Source organism: Delphinus delphis, chromosome 17 (assembly GCF_949987515.2).
Source record: "Delphinus delphis chromosome 17, mDelDel1.2, whole genome shotgun sequence".
Lineage (NCBI taxonomy): Eukaryota > Metazoa > Chordata > Mammalia > Artiodactyla > Delphinidae > Delphinus > Delphinus delphis.
Window position 1 is genome coordinate 42251072 of NC_082699.1, and position 24083 is coordinate 42275154.

At 44.7% G+C, this 24083-nt stretch overlaps 1 protein-coding gene across 2 annotated transcripts in view; it reads left to right on the top strand.

The window, feature by feature from the left end:
- Positions 1 to 14487: 14487 nt before the first annotated feature.
- Positions 14488 to 24083, top strand: part of LAPTM4B (lysosomal protein transmembrane 4 beta) — a 68003-nt gene continuing 58407 nt past the window's right edge. For both annotated transcript variants that reach the window (XM_059994947.1, XM_059994948.1), the window contains exon 1: positions 14488 to 14791. In XM_059994947.1, the coding sequence (XP_059850930.1) occupies positions 14693 to 14791 (99 nt within the window). In that variant the 5' untranslated portion in view covers positions 14488 to 14692. The remainder of the gene's footprint in view (positions 14792 to 24083) is intronic.

Consider the following 24083-nt stretch of genomic DNA (forward strand, 5'->3'; position numbering starts at 1 on the left):
TCCTGCTGGGGCCCAAGACCACAGGGCAGCCCAGTGAAGAGGGAACAGCCCCCCAGCTCTGGGCAGAGTCCAGTCTTGCTCTGTTCCCGCCAGACAAATGGGGTTTGGAAGCAACGGCAGCACCGCCCTGGGACTAGATGTCAGTGAGGCTCCTCTGGGCTGCTTTGTAACCAGCGAGCATCATCGGAGCAAGAGGAAGGGTGTGGGGATGGGAGCGACGTGAGAACCCTGAAGCTGACAGGCTGGTTTTCAGCAAGGAGAGGCTCCTCTTTCCTTCAGGTTGATGGGTGGGGACTTGAAAGAGGGAGGAGGTCCCCACAGAAGCAAGGGCAGAAGCTTGGGACTAGTGCTACCGATGTGACTCAGGGCCTGGTGACTTTGGGTCTCACAGTGAGAGCAGCCTTGGATATGACTTTCCCTGACTGGTTCCCACACTCAGGGAAGGGGGAGCACCTGTGTCTTTTTTTTTTTTTTTCTTTCTTTTTGCGGTACACGAGCCTCTCACTGTTGTGGCCTCTCCCGTTGCGGAGCACAGGCTCCGGACGTGCAGGCTCAGTGGCCATGGCTCACGGGCCCAGCCGCTCCGCGGCATGTGGGATCTTCCCGGACCGGGGCACGAACCGTGTCCCCTGCATCGGCGGACTCTCAACCACTGCGCCACCAGGGAAGCCCCACCTGTGTCTTAATCAACTTGGGTCCCAGGGATGTGGTGCAAAGTAGTTAGCAATAAATGCTGTGGAAATGGACTGAAAGACCTCCACCGGCTGATCCAAAGGGCCCCCTCGCCATTCACACGAGGAAGTCCTACTGGCCCAATCTCAGCCCAACCCGAGCACCATACTGGAGTTTTTAACGTTAGAGTTGAGGGTTTTGTCCCATGTTTCAGTGAGGCCATCTCCTGATCTCTTGCAGAGTATTAGGGAGCTCTCCTCCTGGTCTGCTCACCACTGTCCCTAAACCTGAAAGAAACGAGGAATGGTCTCAACTGCTTATCCAAATAGCAATGTGACTGCCACTGGCTGCTTAAAAGTGGATATGTTTTTCTTCTCAAACACTACAAAACAAATATTTACTGAATTCTCAGTTTCTGAAATATTTCATGATAACCTCCAATCTTGCACATGAAGTGTCAAATCTTGAGAGATCACAATGAAGAATGTATTGATGTTACATTTTTTTAAAAAGAGGGGCGTGGCAGGGGAACTGTTACCAAAAGACAATTCCTAGAAAACTGTAAAGGTAAGTGAACTGTAGAATGAAAACTGTCACACAATGAGCATTTTTATTAGAATAATAAAAGGTTTTTTAAAAAAATATTTATTTATTTGGTTGCACCAGGTGTAAGTTGCGGCAGGTGGGCTCCTTAGTTGCGGCTCGCCGGCTCCTTAGTTGTGGCATGCGTGTGGGATCTAGTTCCCTGAGCAGGGATCGAATCCAGGCCCCCTGCATTGGGAGCTCAGAGTCTTAACCACTGCGCCACCAGGGAAGTCTGCATTGGAATAATAAAGGCTTAATGAAAAGGCAGCAAAGAGCTGAGTTAAATGAGAAAGATGTTTGAAGTTGAAAATGGCATATTTCTTTGCTTTAAGTCCTTTAGCCAATAAAAAACTATTTATATAAATTTACCAGGGATTTAAAGGGAGCATTTGCAGCACGATAAGCAAGAGACATTTTGAGGAGTATCATGGATTCATTTAATTTATTAAAATGTATATTTATCATCTTTTCATCCACTCACAAAACATCCTTTTCTCTCTGTAAAGACGATGATGCTAAATTACTTGGCATAGGTGATGCTAAAGTAAATTGAGTTCTTCAAATGTTTTGTTTTAATGATTACCTGAGTATTTCAAGAAATTTCTCTGATATGGTTTTAAAATAATTCCCTCTCTCACTACAGCACAGTTCACTTTTTTATTTTTGTTTTTAATGAACTTTATTTTTTAGAACAGTTTAGATGTACAGAAGGATTATGAATATAATACAGAGGGCTCCTACATACCCCACACTCAGTGTCCCCTATCAGTAACACCTTACAGTAGTCTGGTACGTTTGTCACAATTAGAGAACCCATGCTGGTACACTATTGTTAACTAAAGTACATACTTTATTCAGATATTCTTGGTTTTTCCCTAATGTCCTTTTGCTGCTCCAAGATCCCATCCAGGTACCGCATTATATTTACTTTAATCTCCTTAGGCTCCTCTTAGCTGTGACAGCTTCTCATTTTCCTTGTTTCTGATGACTTTGACAGTCGTGAGGAGTACTGGTTAGATATTTCATAGAATGAATCTCATTTGGGATTTGTTGACGCTTTTCTCGTAATGAGACTGGGGTCAGGGGTTTGGGGGATGACGAGCACAGAGGTAAAGTGCCCTTCTCATTACATCATTCAAGGGTAGGTACAGGCCATCAATAAGACTTATCACTGTTGATGTTGCCCTTGACCACCTGGCTGGGGTAGTGTTTGTCATGTTTCTCCAGGTCACACGCTTCCCCCACTTTCTATGCTGCGCTCTTTTCTATGCTGTCACTCTGCACAGCCCACACTTAACGGAGTGAGAGCTATGCTCCACGTCCCTGTGGGCGAAACATCCACGTCAATTATTTGGAATTTTCTGCACCAGGGGATTTATCTCTTCTCCCTCATTTATTTATTTATTCAATCATTTATTTACATCAGTGTGGACTCATGGATATTAGCGCAGTTCATTTTTTAAAGTGCAGATTTTTTCCCCATGGGGAAAGCAGGAGAAGCTGCCACACATTTCCATAAACAAAGTGCCCTCAGCCTTTTCTCAAGCACATCTCGGGAATGTGTTAAATCCTCTGGGTAGCAAGGGACTCGGCATAGGTGAGGAGGGATTGCTTGATGTGATCAAAATGGTTGACTCACTAAATGAAAACACCCTTGTGAAAACTTCCCTAGTATTTGCTTAATCTAAATCCCTCATTTCAAGAAAATGAAATTTAAATGCATTCTTTGTTTCTAAGTATTATTTAAATCACAGCAAAATATAAACAAATCAATGTTAAAAAAAAAAAAGACAGAAAATCTCCCTCAGACTATAAAAGCAAAACTAAAACACACCTATGAAGATGAAAGTGTGTACTAAAATTCCTAAATAAATTAATTAATTTAATTAAATTAAATACCACCAACAACAATGCCCAGGGATGATTTGGTCAGAGAGACAGGGAGCAGAAGCAGCGACCTCCCTGTCCCACAGCTTTCCTGGGACCCTCAGAATCCCGAGGCCCTAAGAACTCACTTTCACTGTAAGTCTTTCCGAGTCCTAAGACCACTCAGCCTTCCTGTGAAGCTCCTGGTTGTCAGGGTGACGCCAGCAGGCAACACTGCCTTCAGACAACCACCACAGGCCATGGGTCTGGGACACACTCACTGGGCCTCTCCTGACTTCCAATGGTCTCTGGGCCCCCGGAAGACCGGCTCTTTCCACATGGCGGCTCCTCCCTCCCTTTTCACTGCGCTGCCTCTAGAACCTCAGGATTGCTCTTCTCACACCTCCTAAAGCCCCCATGGACCCTGTACCGACTGAGAGCTGGTCCTCCCCTCCCAGTCTCCCTTCCTCACCAGTTTTGGAAGGTAATGCTATGCAGAGACAAAGTTCTAGCTCTGACACAGATTATCTGTGTGACCCTGGGCAAGTTGCTTCACCTCTCTGGGCCAATTTCTCAAGTGTAACATGAAGACACTGGTTTCAAGTCAGCTCCAAACGCTTTCACTCTGAAATGTCATGATCCTGTTAAATCCTTAAAGGCCAGGATAATACTGTTTCCCAGTTGTGTGGACAACTAGATAAATAGCGATGTAGTCATTAAATATTGTCTTATCTTTCCCTCAGTTCCCTCTTCTGGCCGGGGCATTTTTAATGATTATCTGGTATTTATACCCAGATATAATAAATTGTGTTTCATTGTTTTTAGATGTATGCTTCTCAGTTTTGCCATCAAAAAGGTGTATTTGGGACTTCCCTTGTGGCGCAGTGGTTAAGAATCCGCCTGCCAATACAGGGGACATGGGTTTGAGCCCTGGTCCTGGAAGATCCAACATGCTGCAGAGCAAGTAAGCCTATGCGCCACAACTACTGAGCCTGCACTCTAGAGCCCGCGAGCCACAACTACTGAGCCCAAGTGCCACAACTACTGAAGCCTGCGTGCCTAGAGCCCGTGCTCTGCAACAAGAGAAGCTACCGCGATGAGAAGCCTGCACACGGCAACAAAGAGTAACCCCTGCTCGCTGCAACTAGAGAAAGCCCGCGCACAGCGACAAAGACCCAACGTAACCAAAAATAAATAAATAAATTTTTAAGTGTATGTTTTTCTAAGTGGGATTTTTATTTTGATGGTTTCTAGCTTTTTAAGATGCCTAATTTACCGAGTTGTAGGCTTTTCTTTTTAAAGCTTTTTATTGAAAGCGTTTTCAGCTTGTTAGGAGGAGACATCTTAGTTTCAGACAGAAGTGGTCCACACAATTGAAATCTTTTACCTTAAACTCTTTCAGACAGGAACTTTTTAATTTATTTATTTTGGGCTGCTTTGGGTCTTCGTTGCTGGGCTTGAACCCATGTCCTCTGCATTGGCAGGTGGATTCTTAACCACTGCAGCACCAGGGAAGTCCCAAGTTATAGGCTTTTTAAAGGAGAAGAATAGGATCAGGGAGGTGTATGCAGGAAGCTTGAGTCTGTAATACTTTATTTTATTAAAAAATTGTTTTAATTAATTTTTTTATTGGAGTATAGTTGATTTACAATGTTGTGTTAGTTTCTGCTGTACAGCAAAGTGAATCAGCCATACATATGGCTGATATCCACTCTCTTCTAGACTCCATTGACATATAGGTCATTACAGAGCACTGAATAGAGTTCTCTGTGCTGTAATATTTTACTTCTTTAGAAAAAACCAGAAGCACAGATGGCAACATCTTAGAAAGTGATGAAATCTGAGTGACAGATACAAACATTGTTACATGACTGTGAATATTTCTTACTTTTCTCGAATCACTCGAATCATTTTCTTAAGAATAAAAACTTCTCATATCCTTCTTTTTCCTTTTGTTGGCCTTTTGATTATCTGCTATTTGAAAATGCATAGCTAGTCAATTAAAATAGGACAGAGAAGAGGTGAAGCACCCCCTTGTCTAAGTTCTCCTTTCCCTTTACAGCTCACATTAGGTCCCACTTCCTCTACAAAGCCTTTCAGTTTGCCTCAGTCTCCTATGGAAACTTTCAGCCCATTGCCTGGTGCCTTTGTTGTAAGGTGCCACTTCTGGGCACTTAATCCACTACTTTTTAATACTCTGCTTGTGCAACAACCCACATTTTCATCTGTGGTACACTGATACCCTGTATTATCAGGATGGGCAAGGTCACTGTGCTAACAACCCCACAAGTCATTTCTTGCCCACACAACATGCCCACGGTGGATTGACTGTGGGTCTGATCCATGTCATCTTCACTCTGGGACTGCTGATGCAGCAGTCTTAACCTGTCACATTGCCTGTTTCCAGGTAGAAGAGGAATAACCTGGTAACCATCATCTAACTCTGAAAACTTCCACCCACCTGGCTTCTAACTGTATTTTATTGGCCAAAGCAAGTCACGTGGGGACTCCTGAGTTCAAGAGGGCAAGGACGGCTAATCTTCCTGTTGGGAGGGGCACCACGGAGAGGCAACCAGTCTGTTGGGTGAACAGGACAGTAACACAATCTACCATTCCCTTAGGAAACATTTCTTCTGCTAAATTTGCACTTTCAACTCTCAGCTGACAAACAAGCTTTCTGTGATCTCACCTGCTGATGCAGCCAGTTTCTGCAGTGCTGCCCTCTTAAGGAACCCTTGGTACAAGCATTTAAATATTTTATTGCATTTTAGCCCTTATTAATTTATAACCATGGACGGAAAATGGAAAATTAAAGTGCCGATATGAGTCATAAGGAACACAGGTCTCATAATTTAAAACACTGGAGAGGATCCTCAGGTATGCCAGAGCTGTGAACGTCTCAATCAGAGGTTCACCGGACAATCTAAGCTAATTGACTCTGCTCATCTGTGAAGGAAACACATTAATAAACTTGTAAAGAGCTAGAGCAATATCAACAAAACTTGTGTTTAAAAGCTGTGATTCAAAAGGTTTTTAACTCTCCGGGAACAGAAACTATTGCATCAACTTTTGGACATTGTAGTTTCCTGTGTATATTTTTAGGAACGTCTTATGTAGGGGCTCCCTGTGTTGGCTGATGTTTTTATTTAGTGCTTTGCACATGTGCTCTTTTTCCTCAGATTGTAAATCCCTGAGGATAGTGTCTAAGGGACACCACGGAGAGCATAGTGCACTCAAGTTCTGCAGTGAGACCATCCTGGATCCAAATCCTGGTGCCGACACCGCCTGGCAGCAAGACACTGGGCAAGTGACTTAAAGCCTTGGGCCCTCAGTTTTCTCATCTGAAAAAAAGGGGATTTTAATACTTAGCTCATGGTTTGTTGTGAGCTTTACCTAATACATGTGAAACACTAGCAGGTGCTACATAATGTAAATTTTGTCTAATCTACCGTTTACTACGCTTACCGTGTGCCAGGCATGTAACATGCTTTATTCTGTAACAACCTCCTTACAACCCTAAAAGTAGGATTATCGTTCACATTTTGTAAAAATCAGAGAGATTAAGTGACTCTTCCAAAGACACAGCCATTGGCAAATTATGTCTTGAACTCATGCCCTTTGATTACAAAATTCTACAAACTGAAAAAGAGGAGATTAACCGGTCTTCCTACTTCAAGACCTAAGGCATTGCAAGATTCTGCCTTTCTAGATCGTGAAAGAAGAGAAATTATACTTGAAAACATTTCAGGGTTAGATGTCGCATTGCTCTCAATTCATTCCATTCCCCTTCCCTGCTCTTTTGCGGGTGTGGTAAAGTATACATAAAATTTAGCCTTTTAACCCTGTCTAGTGTACAATTCAGTGGAATTAAATACATTCACAGTGTTGTGTAACTGTTATGACTGTTTGCAGAACTTTTTCATCATCCCAAACAGAAAGTCTGTACCCATTAAACACTAGCTGCCCATCTCCCTGTAACCTCTGGTAACCTCTATTCTACTCTCCATCTCTAAGAATTTGCCTTCTCTTGATACCTCACTTAAGTGGAATCATACAATATTTGTCCTTTTAAGACAGGCTTATTTCACTTAGCCTAACATTTTCCAGGTTCATCCATGCTGTAGCAGCTATCAGAACTTCATTCCTTGAAAACATGGTTTTTATTATGGGCAAAAGCACATAACACAAAATCTACTATCTTAACCATGGTTAAGCAGTGTTACGTCTATTCACATTATTGTGAAACGGATCTCCCGAACTTTTTCATCTTGCAAATCTGAAATTCTCTACTCATGAAAAACATCTCCCCATTTCCTTCTCCCCCCAGCCACCATTCTACGTCTGTTTCTATGAGTTTGACACGTGTTTGCTTTTTTTGTGACTGGCCTATTTTGCTTAGTATAAGGTCTTCAAGTTTCACCTGTGTTGTAGCACATGACATGATTTCCTTCCTTTTTTTTTTTAAAGATTTATTTATTATTTATTTTTGGCTGCATCGGGTCTTGGTTGCAGCACAGTCTCTTCGTTGTGGCACGCAGGCTTCTCTCTAGTTGTGGCGCGCCAGCTCCAGGGCGCGTGGGCTCTGTAGTTTGTGGCAGGCAGGCTCTCTAGTTGAGGTGTGCGAGCTCAGTAGTTGTGGCATGCAGGGTTAGCTGCCCCTCAGCATGCGGGATCTAGTTCCCTGACCAGGGATGGACCCCGGGCACCCTGCATTGTAAAGCGGATTCTTTACCTCTGGACCACCAGGGGAGTCCCTTCCTTCATTTTAAGGCTGAATAATATCCATTATACATATGTAATGGAATATATATATATGTGTGTATATATATATCTCCCATTCTGTTTATCCATTCATCTCAGTGGACGCCACTTGGGTTGCTTCCTCCTTTTGTGAATATTGTTGCTGTGAACATGGAGTACCCCCTGCTGTTTTCATAAGCAGGAAAGTATGTCTCCCAGACTCCTTGTCAGCTGGTTTCCGGGAGTTCAGCCAGCGGAAAGCTCTGGCAGAAGCCTGGAGGATGGCAGGAGGGGAGATGCCAAGGCAGTCCCCTTCTCTCTCTGCTTTGGGAGGCATTTCCACCAGCGGCAGCCTGGCTAAAGGCATCTGTGCCACCTGTGTCGCTCCACCCCTCCCACCATGGTCACAGCTCTAGCCAAGAGGTGACGGCAGTTTCCTTCTTATTTTTGCCAATATCTGTGCTGCCTCACTGTCTTTTGTCTGCCTTCTCATCTGGGTGCAACTGTGATATAAGATGTAAGGTTTCTTTCACTGGTGGGACATAACACAATGACACTCAGAGAGATGACAGGCAGAATTCTGTTACGTAAAGCGCCAGAGGAGAGAAGACAACCAGGCAGGACCACCTGGGGACAGGGTAACAGCGAGCTGAACTGTAGGAGGTGGCTTATGTATGGCAGGCAGGGTGGGGTTCAAGGTTTCGAGGGCTTCCTGGGGATTAGGTATTTTGAATAACTCTGTGGACCTAAGGAAGAAAGCACCACCCTGGGTGTTAGGTATCTGGGGCCTCTGGCCTTGGGTAAGTGCGTATTGTAACACATGCGTGTTAGAGCCTGATAAGGCAAGTAGTTTGGGTGGGGGCTTAGCAATTGAGAGAAGATGAATGGAGAGTTTTCAGCCACGTCTTCAAAACTGAGTCAAGATGGCCCTTGTGAAATATATTATTACGGCAACCAATTCCCTGACTACTTTCCCTCTGTGTAAAGGGTCTAGAATGGCTTCTGTTTTCCTGACTGAGCTCTGATGGGTACAGAGGCATTCGATTGCACTCCAAATCCTTAAACATTGATAAACTGTATAACGTACCATGTTAATATCACTATTGATCAGAATACTGTGCTCTGTTGTCAGCCGTACTACCCACCACTAATGTAGCCCTCTGTCCACCTTGTCTCTTTCACTACTCTATGAGTTTCTTGGAGACAAGGATTGTGTCCTCGTCTCTCTTTCTCCCAACCCCCAGTCCAGAAGCTGACCAAACCCCAAATGTGTGCTTTAATAAGTGTATAATTCATTACATGGATCTCAGAGCATGTCAATCACGATGTTTGACTTCCACCTTGGCTACAATTCAGGGCTGAAGCCAGCTTCACATTCTGACCTTCACAGTCCTGACCCCTGACTGGGACAAGATCCAGATTCCTTAATGAATCGTCTGGCATCCACATCTGCTTCCATACACTCCTATAAAACTGGCATCGATCACAGCCTCCATGAAGCACTTCTTTGTCATTTGACAGAAACAAGAGACAGCTCTCACCGCTTTTTTTTTTTTTTTTTTTTTGCTGTTGTTTAGTTTGGTTTTTAATTTCTGAGAGAAATATGGGACCTACCTCTAGGCCCAGCTTCGTGGGTGTGTGACCCGGGCAGTAGCACAGGGTCCCACACTTTAAAGGGCCCACACTTGGTTTAAGGTTCCACTGTTGCCATCTTGAGATTCTTAATACCCTTTAAACAAGAGGCACCACATTTTCAGTTTGCACTGGACCCACAAGTTAGGTAGAGGGTCCTGCCTATCTCATTTGTATGTACCTTAAGCTCGTGACATCAATTTTTCAAGTCATATGGATTTAATATTTATGAAACCCTCAGTGGTTCAGAAGTTCCCTAAGGAAATATACTCCAAACCTCAGTGGAACATGGCACGAAAAGCTTTTCATCTTCTGTTACCTCCCCTACCTAAATTGACGCCCCTAAAACTTCCTTAGCCCCATCTCTCTTCTTCCTCCTTTCCCTCCAAATGTTAAGCCCCAGCTATTGCACTACTTGCTGCTTCTAAACTTGAGAGCTCACCAGCCACTAGGCACTTGCATATCCTGCTCCCATCCTGCCCAGGGTGGTCCTCTGTCTCTCTCCCTGGCTAACTCCAACTTATCTTATAATTCTGAATTTAGCTGTCACTACCTCTGGGAAGTCCTCCCTGACCTTCGCAAAGCTGAGATCTGGGATTCTCATAGCGCTCCGTGCTACGAATATCTTAGCACTTATCTTGCTATTATGTTTTTCTATTTGTTTTTCTGTCTCCCTCATTAAACTGTGAGCTCCTTATAGACAGAGACTATTTCATTTTCTGAGGTGACAGGCACGCCTAGCTCCAAGAAGGTACAAAATAAGTTCCCTCCCATGAAATGAGTGAATGAATGAATGAATGGGTCCCTGGTTTATGTGGACAGTGCATGAGGAGACCTAGGAGGTTTTCTTTGGTCTCACCTAGGAGAGCAGTACTTTCATTATTGAAGAAGACATTCCACAGCTCCCTCTGGCATAGGCACGTGGATTCCCCTTCCAACGCGTTGAGGGAACGTGTCGAGCCCCCTTTTTCCTTTCCAGGAGAGTTAAATAGTAGCTCTTTGAATTTCTCCGCTTTAAGAGGAGTACTGAGGTCTCTCCTGAGACAGCTGCTTGCTGAGGTCATGGAGGTAGTTCAAGTGAGACCTTCCCTCCCCCAAAGGACTGTCTGGCTCTATACAACTTCCAGATCAAGTGTCTCTTGCAAACTATCATATGTAGAATGGATAAACAACAAGGCCCTACTGTATAGCACAGGGAACTATATTCAATATCCTGTGATGAACCACAATGGAAAAGAGTATGAAAAAGAATGTATATATAAGTATCACTGACTCACTTTGCTGTACAGCAGACATTAACACAACATTGTAAATCAACTCTACTTCAATAAAATAATCTTTTTTTAAAGTGTCTCTTCCTTCAACCTTCCTAGTCTACATTCTATTCACCCTTTGCAAGGCCCAACCAAAACACTAACTCCCCACAGTTTTAATGTAATCAATCCCTCCGTTTTCCCATTGCATTTTGTTTGTACCTGTAAGGATACTTGGCAAGCTTCTAACATCACAGTGACGTGTGGACTAAGCTAGACGATAGCGCTGGGAGCAGAATGTTCTAACGTTTGTAGCCTTTATGTCTGTATGTCTTACCAACACTCACCACTCAAAGTAACATTGGGTGATTTGGATTCCTAACAGATGGATTGAAATACAATTTGTCCTAGAAAAGAAGAGATTTGAGAAGCCCTCAAGTTAAGACTATTATAGAGTAATTGTCAAAGTTTCATTTCAGATTTGGAGCAAGAGAAAAACTGGTTGGATCTAAATTTCTTAAAGACAGGTTATATAGGAAGGAAGAGGAATGTGAGATAAGGCTGTTTAAGTGCAAGAGCGGTTAGCTTTACAAGCCTGTAAAGCTGTCACATTCTTATTGTGTAGCTTAAACATGGATCTCAAGGGACCCCAGAGTCATCCCCAGAGATGTCAGACATGGGCCCTTAATCAGAAATAATAATGAACACCGAAACTGAGTAGGACCCTGTGAGGCCCTCCCGTGTACAAAAACCCCTCCATGTCCCCCGTTTCTTGTTTGTAGAAGAAGGTTTTAGTCTCCTAGGCCTTCCCTGAGTTCCAAAGAGCAGGCACAGGCACTAACCAATTAGGGAAGTGAGGGAATGCAGAAACAAGGGAAAAGTAGTTCAGCAAGAAAAATAATAATAGTTCAGTGATAAGGCAGAATCCCAGTTCCCCCCAAGGGACATCCTTAACAATCTGACATAAATCTTCAAGTTGTTATGCAGAAACTAAGACGCACCTCCCCACCACAGGTGGAGGATAGTGATTAAGTAGACCCCAGATGATTAATATTCCTGAAACATCACCCTCTTACCTCACCGCCAACCAATCAGAAGAAGGTCATGCTTCCTCCGCCCCTCATCCCAAAAGGTGCCTTTAAAAACCCTTCCCTGAAAGCCATTGGGGAGTTTGGGACTTTTGAACATGAGCTGCCTATACTCTTTGCTTGGTACCTCCAATAAATGCTGTCCTTTCCTTCACCACCATCCGGTGTCGGTACATTGGCTTTGCTGTGCCGTGGGTAAGCTGACCCCAAATTCAGTCCAGCAACAACATCATTGTGGGAGTTAATCAGAAATACCAAACAAGAAGATCTCAGGGTTTTCTTTGTTTTGTTTTGTTTTCTCACTACAACGTTCTGTTTTCTTCCACATTAGAGATAATTTTCTGTTTGGGATCTTCCATTTAATATTTAATCATGCTCATAGCCACTTCGAACCAGCTCTAAGACAAGCATTAGTGCTTGAGAAGGAATGGAAATAGAGAATCTGGATGGGGTGTACTGCATTCCAAGTTCCAACTCCCAGCAAGTTCCCATAGTTAGCTCCCACTTTGCCTTCCCCACCAGAATTGCAGATTCATTAGGCAAATGACTCATTGGTTCAAGGGAATCTTGTATTTCAGAGAGCTTACGGGGGGCTTCCCTGGTGGCACAGTGGTTAAGAATCCACACGCCAATGCAGGGGATACAGGTTCGAGCCCTGGTCTGGGAAGATCCCACATGCTGTGGAGCAACTAAGCCTGTGTGCCGCAACTACTGAGCCTGTGCTCTAGAGCTTACGAGACACAACTACTGAGCCCATGTGCCACAACTACTGAGCCCATGTGCCACAACTACTGAAGCCCGTGTGCCTAGAGCCCGTGCTCTGCAACAAGAGAAGCCACTGCAATGAGAAGCCCTCATACTGCAACAAAGAGTAGCCCCCGTTTGCCAACCAGAGAAAAGCCCGTGCACAGCAACAAAGACCCAAGGCAGCCCAAATAAATAAAATAATTTATTTAAAAAAAAATCTTGAGTGCTTAACTGAGATGCTTGGCTTACACAGTGATTACTAGAGGCTAACCTAGGACAAGGGCTCTTCCAGACCAAACACTAAATGGGAGGAAATAACCCCAAACTGGAGTCCTATCTCTCAGTATCTCTTAACACGCTGTGCTGGGTCTTGCAGATGTTACCCCCCAAAACTGGGTTCGCCTCTTGGTGGGTGTGGAGCTGAAAGACAACCAAAACAAAGATCAGGAAAAGGAAGGATGTATTACTTGCAGCAAGTAAGGAGAGCACTGGGGAATCTTCCCCAAAGCAGTGTCTTCTCAATAGCAAAATTGGGGAAATTTTAAGCTAAGGGTACATGCATAGTCATGAAGCGGCTTGGCGGCCACAGAGTCCAAGCTTTAGTTGATTGAAGTCCTGAGGGTCAGAAAAGGTCGACATCATCATCCCTTAGAGGGTGGTTGAGCGCTCGAGGGGGGTTTTAAATTCTGCGAAACAGCTTAAGAAAGTGTTTCAGGTTAATCTTTACCATTGAAACAGAACTGGGAGTCTTTACAACTGATTTATCTTCTTTTTTTTAGAAATTTATTTTTATTATTTATTTGTTTATTTATTTATTTTTGGCTGTGTTGGGTCTTTGTTGCTGCGCGCAGGCTTTCTCTAGTTGCGGCGAGCGGGGGCTAGTCTTCGTTGCGGTGTGCAGGCTTCTCAGTGTGGTGGCTTCTCTTGTGGAGCACGGGCTCCAGGCGCCTGGGCTTCAGTAGTTGCGGCACGTGGGTTCAGTAGTTGTGGCTCACGGGCTCTAGAGTGCAGGCTCAGTAGTTGTGGCACACAGGCTTAGTTGCTCCACGGCGTGTGGGATCTTCCCAAACCCGTGTCCCCTGCATTGGCAGGCAGATTCTTAACCACTGTGCCACCAGGGAAGTCCTACAACTGATTTATCTTTGCTATCGTTACTTCTCTTGCCTGATAACAGTTTGTTCTTGTGTTCCCTTAAGATCATTATTGCTGAGGCCTGTTCAAGGACAAGCACTGTGGTTAGTCTTAGATCACAAAATGTCTTAGGCCAAAAATGGCTTCTCTTATGTCAAGAAAGCCACGCCTCGTTCTCTTTTTCCCGGGACTCCTTACCTTATTCACTTACACAGAGACCGTGTGGCAGTAATAGGCTTGATGATTGTTTAGAGCTGCAGTTATGATTTAAAATGCTACCTGAAGCACAGCAAGGATGTCCTTGACACGCAGCCTGTTTTCTGGGAAAAGATTACTACCACAGTAGTTGAGCTGGGAAGCGGAGACAAATTGCTCTCGGCAGCTTCAGCAGTGTTTCAAAGCACTGCAGTTGGCTGGAATCACCCCTATCGTTTCTCCCCCCTCCATCCAGTCTACAAGATAACAGTGATGGCACCTACAGATTATCTGCAAGATACAAGTGGAAGGAGAAAACAACCCCACAACCAACTAGACTGTAAAAGAATCTCGAATCCATGACAGAGTTACACAAACGACCAAATGAAAGAGGAACTCCACTGGGGGCCGACTACGCGACCGGCCGAGAGTGCAAGATGATTTATCTATTTACAATGGGCCGGCGGCGCCAGCAGCTGGCCGGAGCCCGCGGTGACATCACGGGGCCCGGGCGCCCGTCACGTGGTCCGCGAGCCGCTCCGCCCCCTCCTGCTCCTCCTCCTTCTCCCGCAGCCTTCCGAGCGCTGGGTCCGGCCGAGGCAGCCGCTCCGAGCTATCGGGGGAGGCGCGGAGCAAAGGCCGGCGGGCGGCGAGCGGGGCTGGGAGCGCGAGCGGGAGCGGCCGAGGAGCCGGCAGTAGACGCGCGGCGGGCCCGGACCAACGCGGCTGAAGCTCCTGCAAAGTTGGGCGCGCGCTCGCGCCACTGCGCCGGCGGCCCGAGCGATGAAGATGGTGGCCCCCTGGACGCGGTTCTACTCCAACAGCTGCTGCCTGTGCTGCCATGTCCGCACCGGCACCATCCTGCTCGGCGTCTGGTACCTGGTGAGCGCGGCGGGCCTTGGCGAGCCCCGGGGCGCACCTGCCAGGGAGGAGGGCGGGCGCCCCGCACCTCGCAGGGACCCTGGCCCGCGCCCCCGCCTCGCTTTTCACGACCTCTAGCTGGTTCCCGGTGCGGCTTCGGGGTTGGGTGATGCCAGCACTAATCCGCCTAAAGTTATATTATTAGAAACTTAATTCTCCGGGCGAGCGGGTCAGCGATGCCCCGGGCTCAGCCAACCTGTGGCGAGGGGTGCAATCAGGGCCGGGAGTTCGGGGCGTTTCGGGGGTGCGGGAAGGCAGGGGGCGCCCAGGGCAGGGAGCGCCGGAAAGCTCTCAGCTGGGAGCCGGCTCGGCCGTGGGGAGGTCCGCGGTTTCCGGTGAAAGTGCACTCGGTGGTCAGAGAACTCCGATCCGGTCTGCGGAGCACGTGCTTTCCTTTCCTTTCTTCTTAGCAGCACCCGCTGGGCTTTGTGTTTCGACGGGTTCCGACAAACGTCGAGGCGGTGATCGGCACCTCGTGCTACCCCCAGTTGTCGGCCCGGGTTGCGGGCCCGCGTGCCTATTCTCCCAGCCCGCATCTGGCCTCGGGTTTGCTGTCCAGTCTCCTGCGCACCTTCACATCCCGAGTGGAAATGGTTCGGGGCTCTTTACCCACACGTTTGTTGTAAAGCCCTTACTCTAGGAAGGGATTTGCCTGTGATTTATTGCGTTTCAATCTGCCCGGGGCAGCCATTTTACACCCACTGGCTTTCCTGCCCCTTTACAGATGATCCCTGTACCTTCTTAGCCGACACCGGAGGAGGCAAATCTGGTTTGTCTTTAGGTTGGAGCTTTTAAGATCTTATTTGTATGGGGAGCAGTGATTATCAGGGGCAGTGAGGGAATCTTGCCCTGTGCCAGCTCCCGCTTGGTTGTTGGCCCCCCGAAGACTGCACTGAGTCGGATTCCACTGCATTTCGGTTTTGGTCACATCATGATGGAGAGTTAGACCCGAGCCTTTTTGCAGTGAATATCTCTGCATGATGAGGAAACACCTTAAAAGTGGTAATAAGATGGCATATAGAACTTTTCGGTGGGAATAAATTCTTCTTAGTCGTCATAGTTTTTTGGTCAGTTCATAATTCAGTTTTTTGATATATATGGACATTTTGCCGAATCGTGAACTCGTTTGTTGTGTCATTTTAAGCAGAACGTCCCCCCGCCCCACATGGCGTTCTCTGTGCTATTTATAGTTTCAAGTTTCCTTTAGTCTGTGCCTATCACAGGCCACACAATAGAAATATTTGGCCTTAAAAGCTTTCAAACAGATCTTTGGTGTGTGTGGGTTCTTACTGTGCGGTGTGAATGCAGATAGAACATCTGCGTATTGGCTCAACCCTGATTTTGCTAAAAGCAAAGAAATCTTTACAGAAATTTAAAAGGCTAGTGGGTGGCTTCGAAATAGTGCTTTTATTGATGATCAAGACATAATTTTATACACATGTCTTGTGTCCTCCTTGAAAATGTCTAAATCTGCAGACTTGCAAGTACATCAGTGAATGTAATTTGTAAAATCTAGGGCGCTGCATTAGGCAAGTGGACTACATGATCTACAGGAAAGATAAATCTACTTTGAGCCCTGCTGTTGGCTGTAATCCAACTAACCAGTATTGGTGTGATAAAAGGAGAGCACTCACGTACTCTGCCTATGGCTTGAGCATGCTTTCTGGGGGAAAGTAGTTATTGGTATGCACGTTTTAGCATTTGGAAATATATGGCCTTGTGAAAGGTAATTAGAAAGCTTTCCAGCAAATGTGAATAAGAATGCCGCTTTAGGTAAACCTCATATCCGGGAAACCTGCCGGTCATCTTTATAAGTCTTTTGCATTTCACAAAACAATTTAAACTTTTTTAAAAAAAAATAGTGAGTTTCCCTCATACCTTTGAATATAATTTGGTTATCCAAAACATTGATTAACATGACAGTTTTTAAGATGAAGGAGCCAAAGAATAAGGCATCTCTTCCTCCTTACCTTACCCCCTCACTCCACCAGCCATCTGGCTGAGATGGGGTTACTTATCAGAAAGGGGGAGAGTTTTCAGGAAAACAGAAGGGTAGGAGTATAGATAGGTATTCAAAAAAGAGTCCACTAGAAAGGATAGGCAAAGTGGATCTTTTTTTACACATTTTCTAATTGTTTCCTACCATGATCATTTACTAAGGTCCTGTGTTCCAGGGACTATACTAGATATCTTTTTTTTTTCTTTTTTTTTTTTTTGGCCGCATCCCACGGCTTGTGGGATCTTAGTTCCCCGGCCAGGGGTCAAACCTGCAGCCTCAGCAGTGAAAGCACAGAGTCCTAACCACTGGACCGCCAGGGAATTCCCTAGATATCTTGACTTGAAAAAAGCCAAAACGAACAACGTAAGAACTGTGAGTTGAGTTTATTCAGTGTCTTACTGTGTAAGGTAACCCAGAAGACAGCCTCTCAGCTCTGAGAAACCGTTCTGAAGAGGTAAGGGAGGAGAAGAGCCAGGATATATGAATTTTTTCCTGTGAAAAAACCTGTAGTCGAAATCAAAAGGTGACTATTAATCACAAAGAACAGGCGTCTCAAGTTGATGATTTTAGTGCTTTTCTATGTATGGGAAGATGCAAGAATCTGGGGTCACTGAAATTTTTCCTTAGATATGTATCTTCACTATCTTGGGGCAGGCATCGGAAGCACAGACTGCTTCCTGTTTGTCTCCATCCTGAGTTCCCCTCAGGCCCACAGTCAGTGGGTGACTACAGTGGCTAATGGCTTGATCCTTGGAGAACTGGAATAGTAGGCAACATTTTTCTCTACAATGCTTTTTTTAAAATTTTATTTTTAAAAACTTTTTAAAATTTTTGGCCACGTGGCACCGCATGTGGGATCTTGGGTCCCCGACCAGGGATCAAACCCACGCCCCCTGCAGTGGAAGTGCAGACAGAGTCTTAACCTTTGGACTGCCAGGAAGTCCCCTCTCTGCAGTGCTTTGCATAAGCTTAATTTTTATGTCTGGGTGAGGTAGATTTTTTTATTCCCGTTTCATAGATGAAAACTGAGGCTAAGAGACCTTAGGTGATTTACTTAAGATTGGCTTGTGGTTTGAGTGATGTTTCGGTCTGTGCTGTTTCCACAGTTTAACCTTTTAAAAGTTGAGTGTGTGTTTTGTTTTTGCCTTGGAATTATAAAGGTTTCCTTCAGTCCAGTAAATAAAAAAAGCATATTGATTTCAGGTATTTGTATTAGAGATCTGTTTGTTTTGCTTTCTTTTAAGTTTTCCTTTTTTAAATTGAGGCATAATTTACATATGGTGAAAATCACAGATATTAGGTGTACAGTTCATTGACATGACCAATGCATGCACCTTTGTAACCCACACCCTTAGAGAACATTTCCAAAGCCCCAGAAAGTTCCCTTGTGCCTCTTCCAGTATACCCCTCCACAGACACCCCGACCCCATAGGTGAGTTTTGCCTATTCATATAAATGGAATTATACTACTGTATGTATTCTTTTGTATTGGGTTTCTCTAACTTAGCATAATGTCTTAGATTCATTCATGGTTTTGGAGTGTATCAATAGATTGTACCTTTTTATTGCTGAGTGTTGTTGTATGAATATACCACAGTCTGTTTATTCATTTGCCAGATGATGGACATTTGGGTTTTTTCCATTTTGGGGCTTTTATGGATAAATCTGCTCTGAACGTTCTTGCAAAAAAGACTTTGTGGACATTTGTTTTTATTTCTCTTGAATAAATACCTAGCAGTGGAATTCCTGGTTGTTGTGTGGTTTTTTTTTGTTTTGTTTTGTTTTGTTTTTTGCAGTATGCGGGCCTCACTGTTGCGGCCTCTCCCGTTGCGGAGCACAGGCTGCGGACGCGCAGGCCCAGCGGCCATGGCTCACGGGCCCAGCCGCTCCGCGGCATGTGGGATCCTCCAGGACCGGGGCACGAACCCGTGTCCCCTGCATCGGCAGGCGGACCCTCAACCACTGCGCCACCAGGGAAGCCCCGTTGTGTGTTTTAACTCTGTAAGAAACTGCCAAGGTGTTTTCCAAGTTGCCATTTTACACTCCAGGCATCAGTGTATGAAGTTCAGTGGGCGTGTAGTGGTAGCTCCTGGTGGCTTTAGTTTGAGTTTCCCTTATGACTAATGAGGTGGAACAGTTTATCTTTGCTTCTTGGCTAATTATATATCTTCCTTTGTGAAGTGCTACTGATTGCCAATTTTTTAAATTGGGTTTTGTCTTTTTTTTTCCTACTGATTTGTAAGAACTCTCTATATTTTGGATACCAGTCCTTTGTTAAACATATACCTTGTGAATATTTTCTCAGTGTGTGGCTTGCCCACTCATTTTCTTAATGGTATATTTTGATGAACTGGAGGTTTTAATTTCAATTAAGTTCAACTTGTCATTGCTTTCTTTTATGGTCAGTACTTTCTGTGTTCTAAGAATCTTTGCCTACCCTGAAGTTGTAAAGATATTCTCTTATATTTTCTTCAGAAGCCTTATGGCTTTAGCTTTTATATTTACATCTGTGGTCTATCTCTAAGTTTTGTGTTAACGATGTGAGGTAGAGGTTTGTGTTTATTTTAAAAGGCAGTTTAATCATTAAACCTAAAAAAAAGTTGATTTATCACATAACCTTTAATAGCTACAAATGTTTTTAGAAAGACAAGTAAGGTGCCTATCCATCTTCACAGAGAATGAGGACTGACTTGTCCCGGTTTCCAGAGGGATCGTGATATGAAAGAAATACTTAAAGTAGAATGATTGCTATGCAGGCTTCTGAGGTTTCCTCTCCTTCTTCAACAAAACTTAATATTCTAAGCCTGAATCCATTAACTTTCTCCCCAGATTTGCACATACTCGAGTCTCTCTTGTCGTGGTCCAAACACGGGTTGGAAAAGAATTTCCAGACACAAGGCAGAATGTAAAGAACATAGAATTTGTTAGAGGGAAGGGTCGCTGCCAGAAGAGCAGGCCGACTTCCTAACAGTCTGGGAGAGTCAAGCCCAAACATGTGCTGTTGATCAATTTTTATAGCCAGAAAGCAAAGGAATGGTCCGAGGTGAAAATTTTGTTTCCTGATTGGTCAAGGCACATACACCTTCCTTCTATAGGGTGGGAGTGGGACAGGGCATATACCTTTCCTTATTTGGGACAGGTCCCGTTGCCCACGTGGGTCCTTATTTGAGACTGGTCCCAAGTTGCCCAGGTGGGCTCAGGAATTTCATAACCATGGCAACGTGGTGAGGGAGATTAAGAGTCCGGTAGTGGGTGTAATGCTGAAACCTTTTCAGGCAGGGTCGTCCTTTGTCATTGGAGCACCATTGTCGTTAGAGCACCACATCTCTTTCACCTTCTATCTACAGTTCCCAGTTTAGCTGCCTCTGTTCCCCTTGCCATCTGAATCTCTTCCTTTATTCCGTCTCCATGTCCTATTGATTTTTGCTCAACCTCTGATTACCTTATTCTGTCCTGTTCTTATTCTTGCTGCCATTTCCCTCGTTTAGGCTCTCATTAGCACTCACTTGGCTATTATAATAGAATCATAACTGGTCTCCCTGCTTCTAGCCTTGCCATCAATAATCCATTTTTTTTCAGTCCATTACAAATGCAATTTCCAGAGGTATTTTTCTCAAGCACAAATATGAGCTTGTTATCTTACTGGTAAAAAATGTTGGCTTGTATCAGGGAGATGTGTGTATTTCATGACCTGTGTGTTTCAAGTCAACTTAAATTGGCTTACACAATTAACAAGTGCAGTGGTTTCCACCACACCCCTTTCCCCCTTTTTCCCATCCCTTCTCCTTTCAGGTTATCTTCCTTTAGGATACAAATGGCCAGCCAGTACTTAAGCCCTGGGTCCTGAGATTCATTCAGATTTGATAAATGTAAGTTATCTGTCCACCCCTGAGCCACATAGGCCAGGGTTATGTGACTAGAGTTATACTGATGAATTTAGGTCTGGGATATGCTTCCCTTGAACTATTTATTGACTAGGAGAGATGTGAGCCAGAGATGGGATTAATTTAAAACACCAGCTTGAGAGTGGAGGGATGAGGCATCAGAGACTGTTACTGGGAGGAGGAGGAAAGAATGTTTGGAGAATAATACAATAAAAAATCCCTGCTATACTCTTTATGCTAAAGCCCGCATTTCTTGTGGAATGTGTTTTGCCATCAGGACCTGAGTTTCTCCCTATACACTCAAGCATACTTTTTGCTTTGTAGTTTCTTTCATCGTTTTATCAGGTAATTTTCTTATTGTGTTTTTAAAAGTGGTCCTGGGGCTTCCCTGGTGGCGCAGTGGTTGGGAGTCCGCCTGTTGATGCAGGGGACATGGGTTCATGCCCCGGTCTGGGAAGATGCCACATGCCGCGTAGCGGCTGGGCCCGTGAGCCATGGCTGCTGAACCTGCGCGTCCGGAGCCTGTGCTCCGCAACGGGAGAGACCACAACAGTGAGAGGCCCGCGTACAGCAAAAAAAAAAAAAAAAATGGTCCTGGTAGTTGGAAGAATCTGTCATTGACACCTGGGATAGGTACCCCTTTGTGCATATCATCCTTTTTATTATAATCCAGGTGTGTTTTAGGAGGTTAGTTATTCAGCAAGTACATACTGAATGCTTCTTTGTGCCAGGCGTTATTCATAGGGGAGTTGGCCATATATCAGATTATAAAGGATGAAAGAGCTCAGGGTAGCTGGTCTCATTGGCTTTATGACCTGGCCTGTCAAATAATCAACTAGTTCACTTTGAAAGTCACAGCTTGCTTGTGTACCCAAGCCTGGTGGGTTCTTTTTGTAAGTCCTGGTGCAATAACTATTGATTTTTGTCTGTATAGTAATACTGGATAGTAAAACCGACATCTTGCATTTGTAGAGTGATTGATAGTTTTCAGTGGGCTTCATATTTGTTCTTATTGAGACCTCAAAGCAACCCTGGGGTCAGGCACGATAGGTGGTGATATGCTCCTTTAAGATTAATAGTTTCTTTCCAGCTGTCAGATTCTTGAACTTGGTCTGTAAGTCCAGGGCAAAATAGGGGCTAATTCATAATATTTCTGTAATCCTTACTACCTAATGTTTTCCCTACTGTATTAGATTGTAAAAGACTGAAATTATAAGCTAAAGAGTATGGATTTTATTCTGTAGGCAGTGGGGAGGCACTGAAGAATTATGAACAGGTGTGATAGGGTGAAAGCAGTTTTTAAGGAGGATTGAAAGGGCAGGCTCTTGTATAGATGGCTGGGAAACCAGGCAGGGTGTGGTACAGCCTTCCAGATAGGAGATGGAGCAATGTCAGTTCTTCCCAGCATAGGTCTCTCATTTGCTAATGATGCAAATAATATGGATGGGAACTTTGATCAGTTAGTCAGTGATACCGTTGCCATCCAGATTTTCTACGTCTGAATTCAGGAATCGAACAGATTTGGACAGAGAGGGTTACTGGATTTTTGAGAGATGTCTCATGAACCCCTTTTTAAAAGTATAGGCCTCCCTACCCCCAAATGTAAAGGATCAAGGGGAGTTCTATGAAATATTGTCTGGTGAAGATTTCAGTGGTATTTAACGCCTTTTTAAACTTTTATCTCGTGTTAACAGGTATTCATCCGAACCGTTTACTTTTTTTTTTGGCCATGCCGCGTGGCTTGGGAGATCTTAGTTACTCGACCAGACATCGAACCCAGGCCCTCGGCAGTGAGAGTGCCGAGGCCTAACCACTGGACTGCCAGGGAATTCCCTCATCAGAACATTTTAAAGACCAAGAAATAAAGATTGCCATCATAGTGTTTATTAATATCAATCTCTCTGGGTCCCACTTTAGATACGTCTAATGAACTAACAAAGCATCAAGTGTTAAAGTGGTTAACGTGAGTTTTGCACCGTGATGTGTATATTAACTAAATGTGTGATCTATTTGTTTTGTCAACTTCTGTTGAATCTTTGTCATGAAGGAAGAGGACTCATTTTTCCCTTCCCACTGCACCCCCGTTGTGGCAGATATACTGTTGTTCATAAAGGGATGCTAGTGGAAATAATGGGTGCTTTCTCCACTTCCTCCCAGCTCCCTTGGCTCTTTTAATAGAGCTTTCTGGAGCCTTGATGAGAGTTCTTAAACAGCTGTAAACTGTTTTTTTACCTGAAGCAAAATAAAAATTAAGCAGAGATCACACTTCTTCATTTGGTCCTAACAAACTCCCCCCCCCCCACCGCCCCCCACCACCAGGGATTTGAACCTGTGCCCCCTGCAGTGGAAGTGCAGAGTCCTAACCGTTGGACCACTAGGGAATTCCCAGTCTAACAAACTTTTAAAGGTTTAGAGTTGCCTTTTTGCAGCTGCAGCTTCCAAGGGAAAATTATTTCTCAGGGACATATGTAGGGGCCAAAAATTGCTTGAGGAAATATAATTTCAAATTATTATTAAAAATAAGCTTGAGTGTTTTTATTAACCTTTGAGCTGCTAAAATTACATAGCTAGTTGGTTCCATGGTGAAGCAATAACGCTTGGTACAGGTAGGTGCTGACATCTTTGTTGACTAACAGTAGAGGGCTTGGGGCTGCCGAAGTGGAGGTGTTATTGGTTGAAAGAAAAGAATCACTTAGTGGGGGGTTACCTGGGTAAGGCCAGATGGGACGCATCAGAGTTTGGCCTTTCCTCAACCTTGCTGGACCAGAGATTGGATCTTGTCAATGCCCTAAAGTTGAATGGCTGATTCACACTGACTAAACTTATAGTAGACTGACACATGAAACCAGAATGCCAATTTATTAATATTTGATGGGGAAATATAATCCTCATGGAAATGAATACTCCTATCCTGAGGCCTATGTATTCTTTTCCTGTAGAGGACACTAAATTATGATTGTCAGTGATTTGAGTACTTAATAGCTTTTCTTAAAGACAGCCTGGTGAGGCCAGCTTCAGAAAAGAGATAGCATTCAGTACTAAAAGGAGCAAGTCTCCAGGCCGCGACAGTGTCTTCTTCCAGCTGTGCTGCAAGAGGGGTTTGCTTCTTTGATAGTACTTTTTGTTGTCTGAATTTTGATCTAGCCATAAGTGTCCCCCTTCCCCCCCCCCTTTTTTTTTTTTTGCAGTACGTGGGCCTCTCACTGTTGTGGCCTCTCCCGTTGTGGAGCACAGGCTCCAGATGCGCAGGCTCAGCGGCCGTGGCTCACGGACCCAGCCACTCCGCGGCATGTGGGATCTTCCTGGACTGGTGGGGCACGAACCCGTGTCCCCTGCATCGGCAGGCGGACTCTCAACCACTGCGCCACCA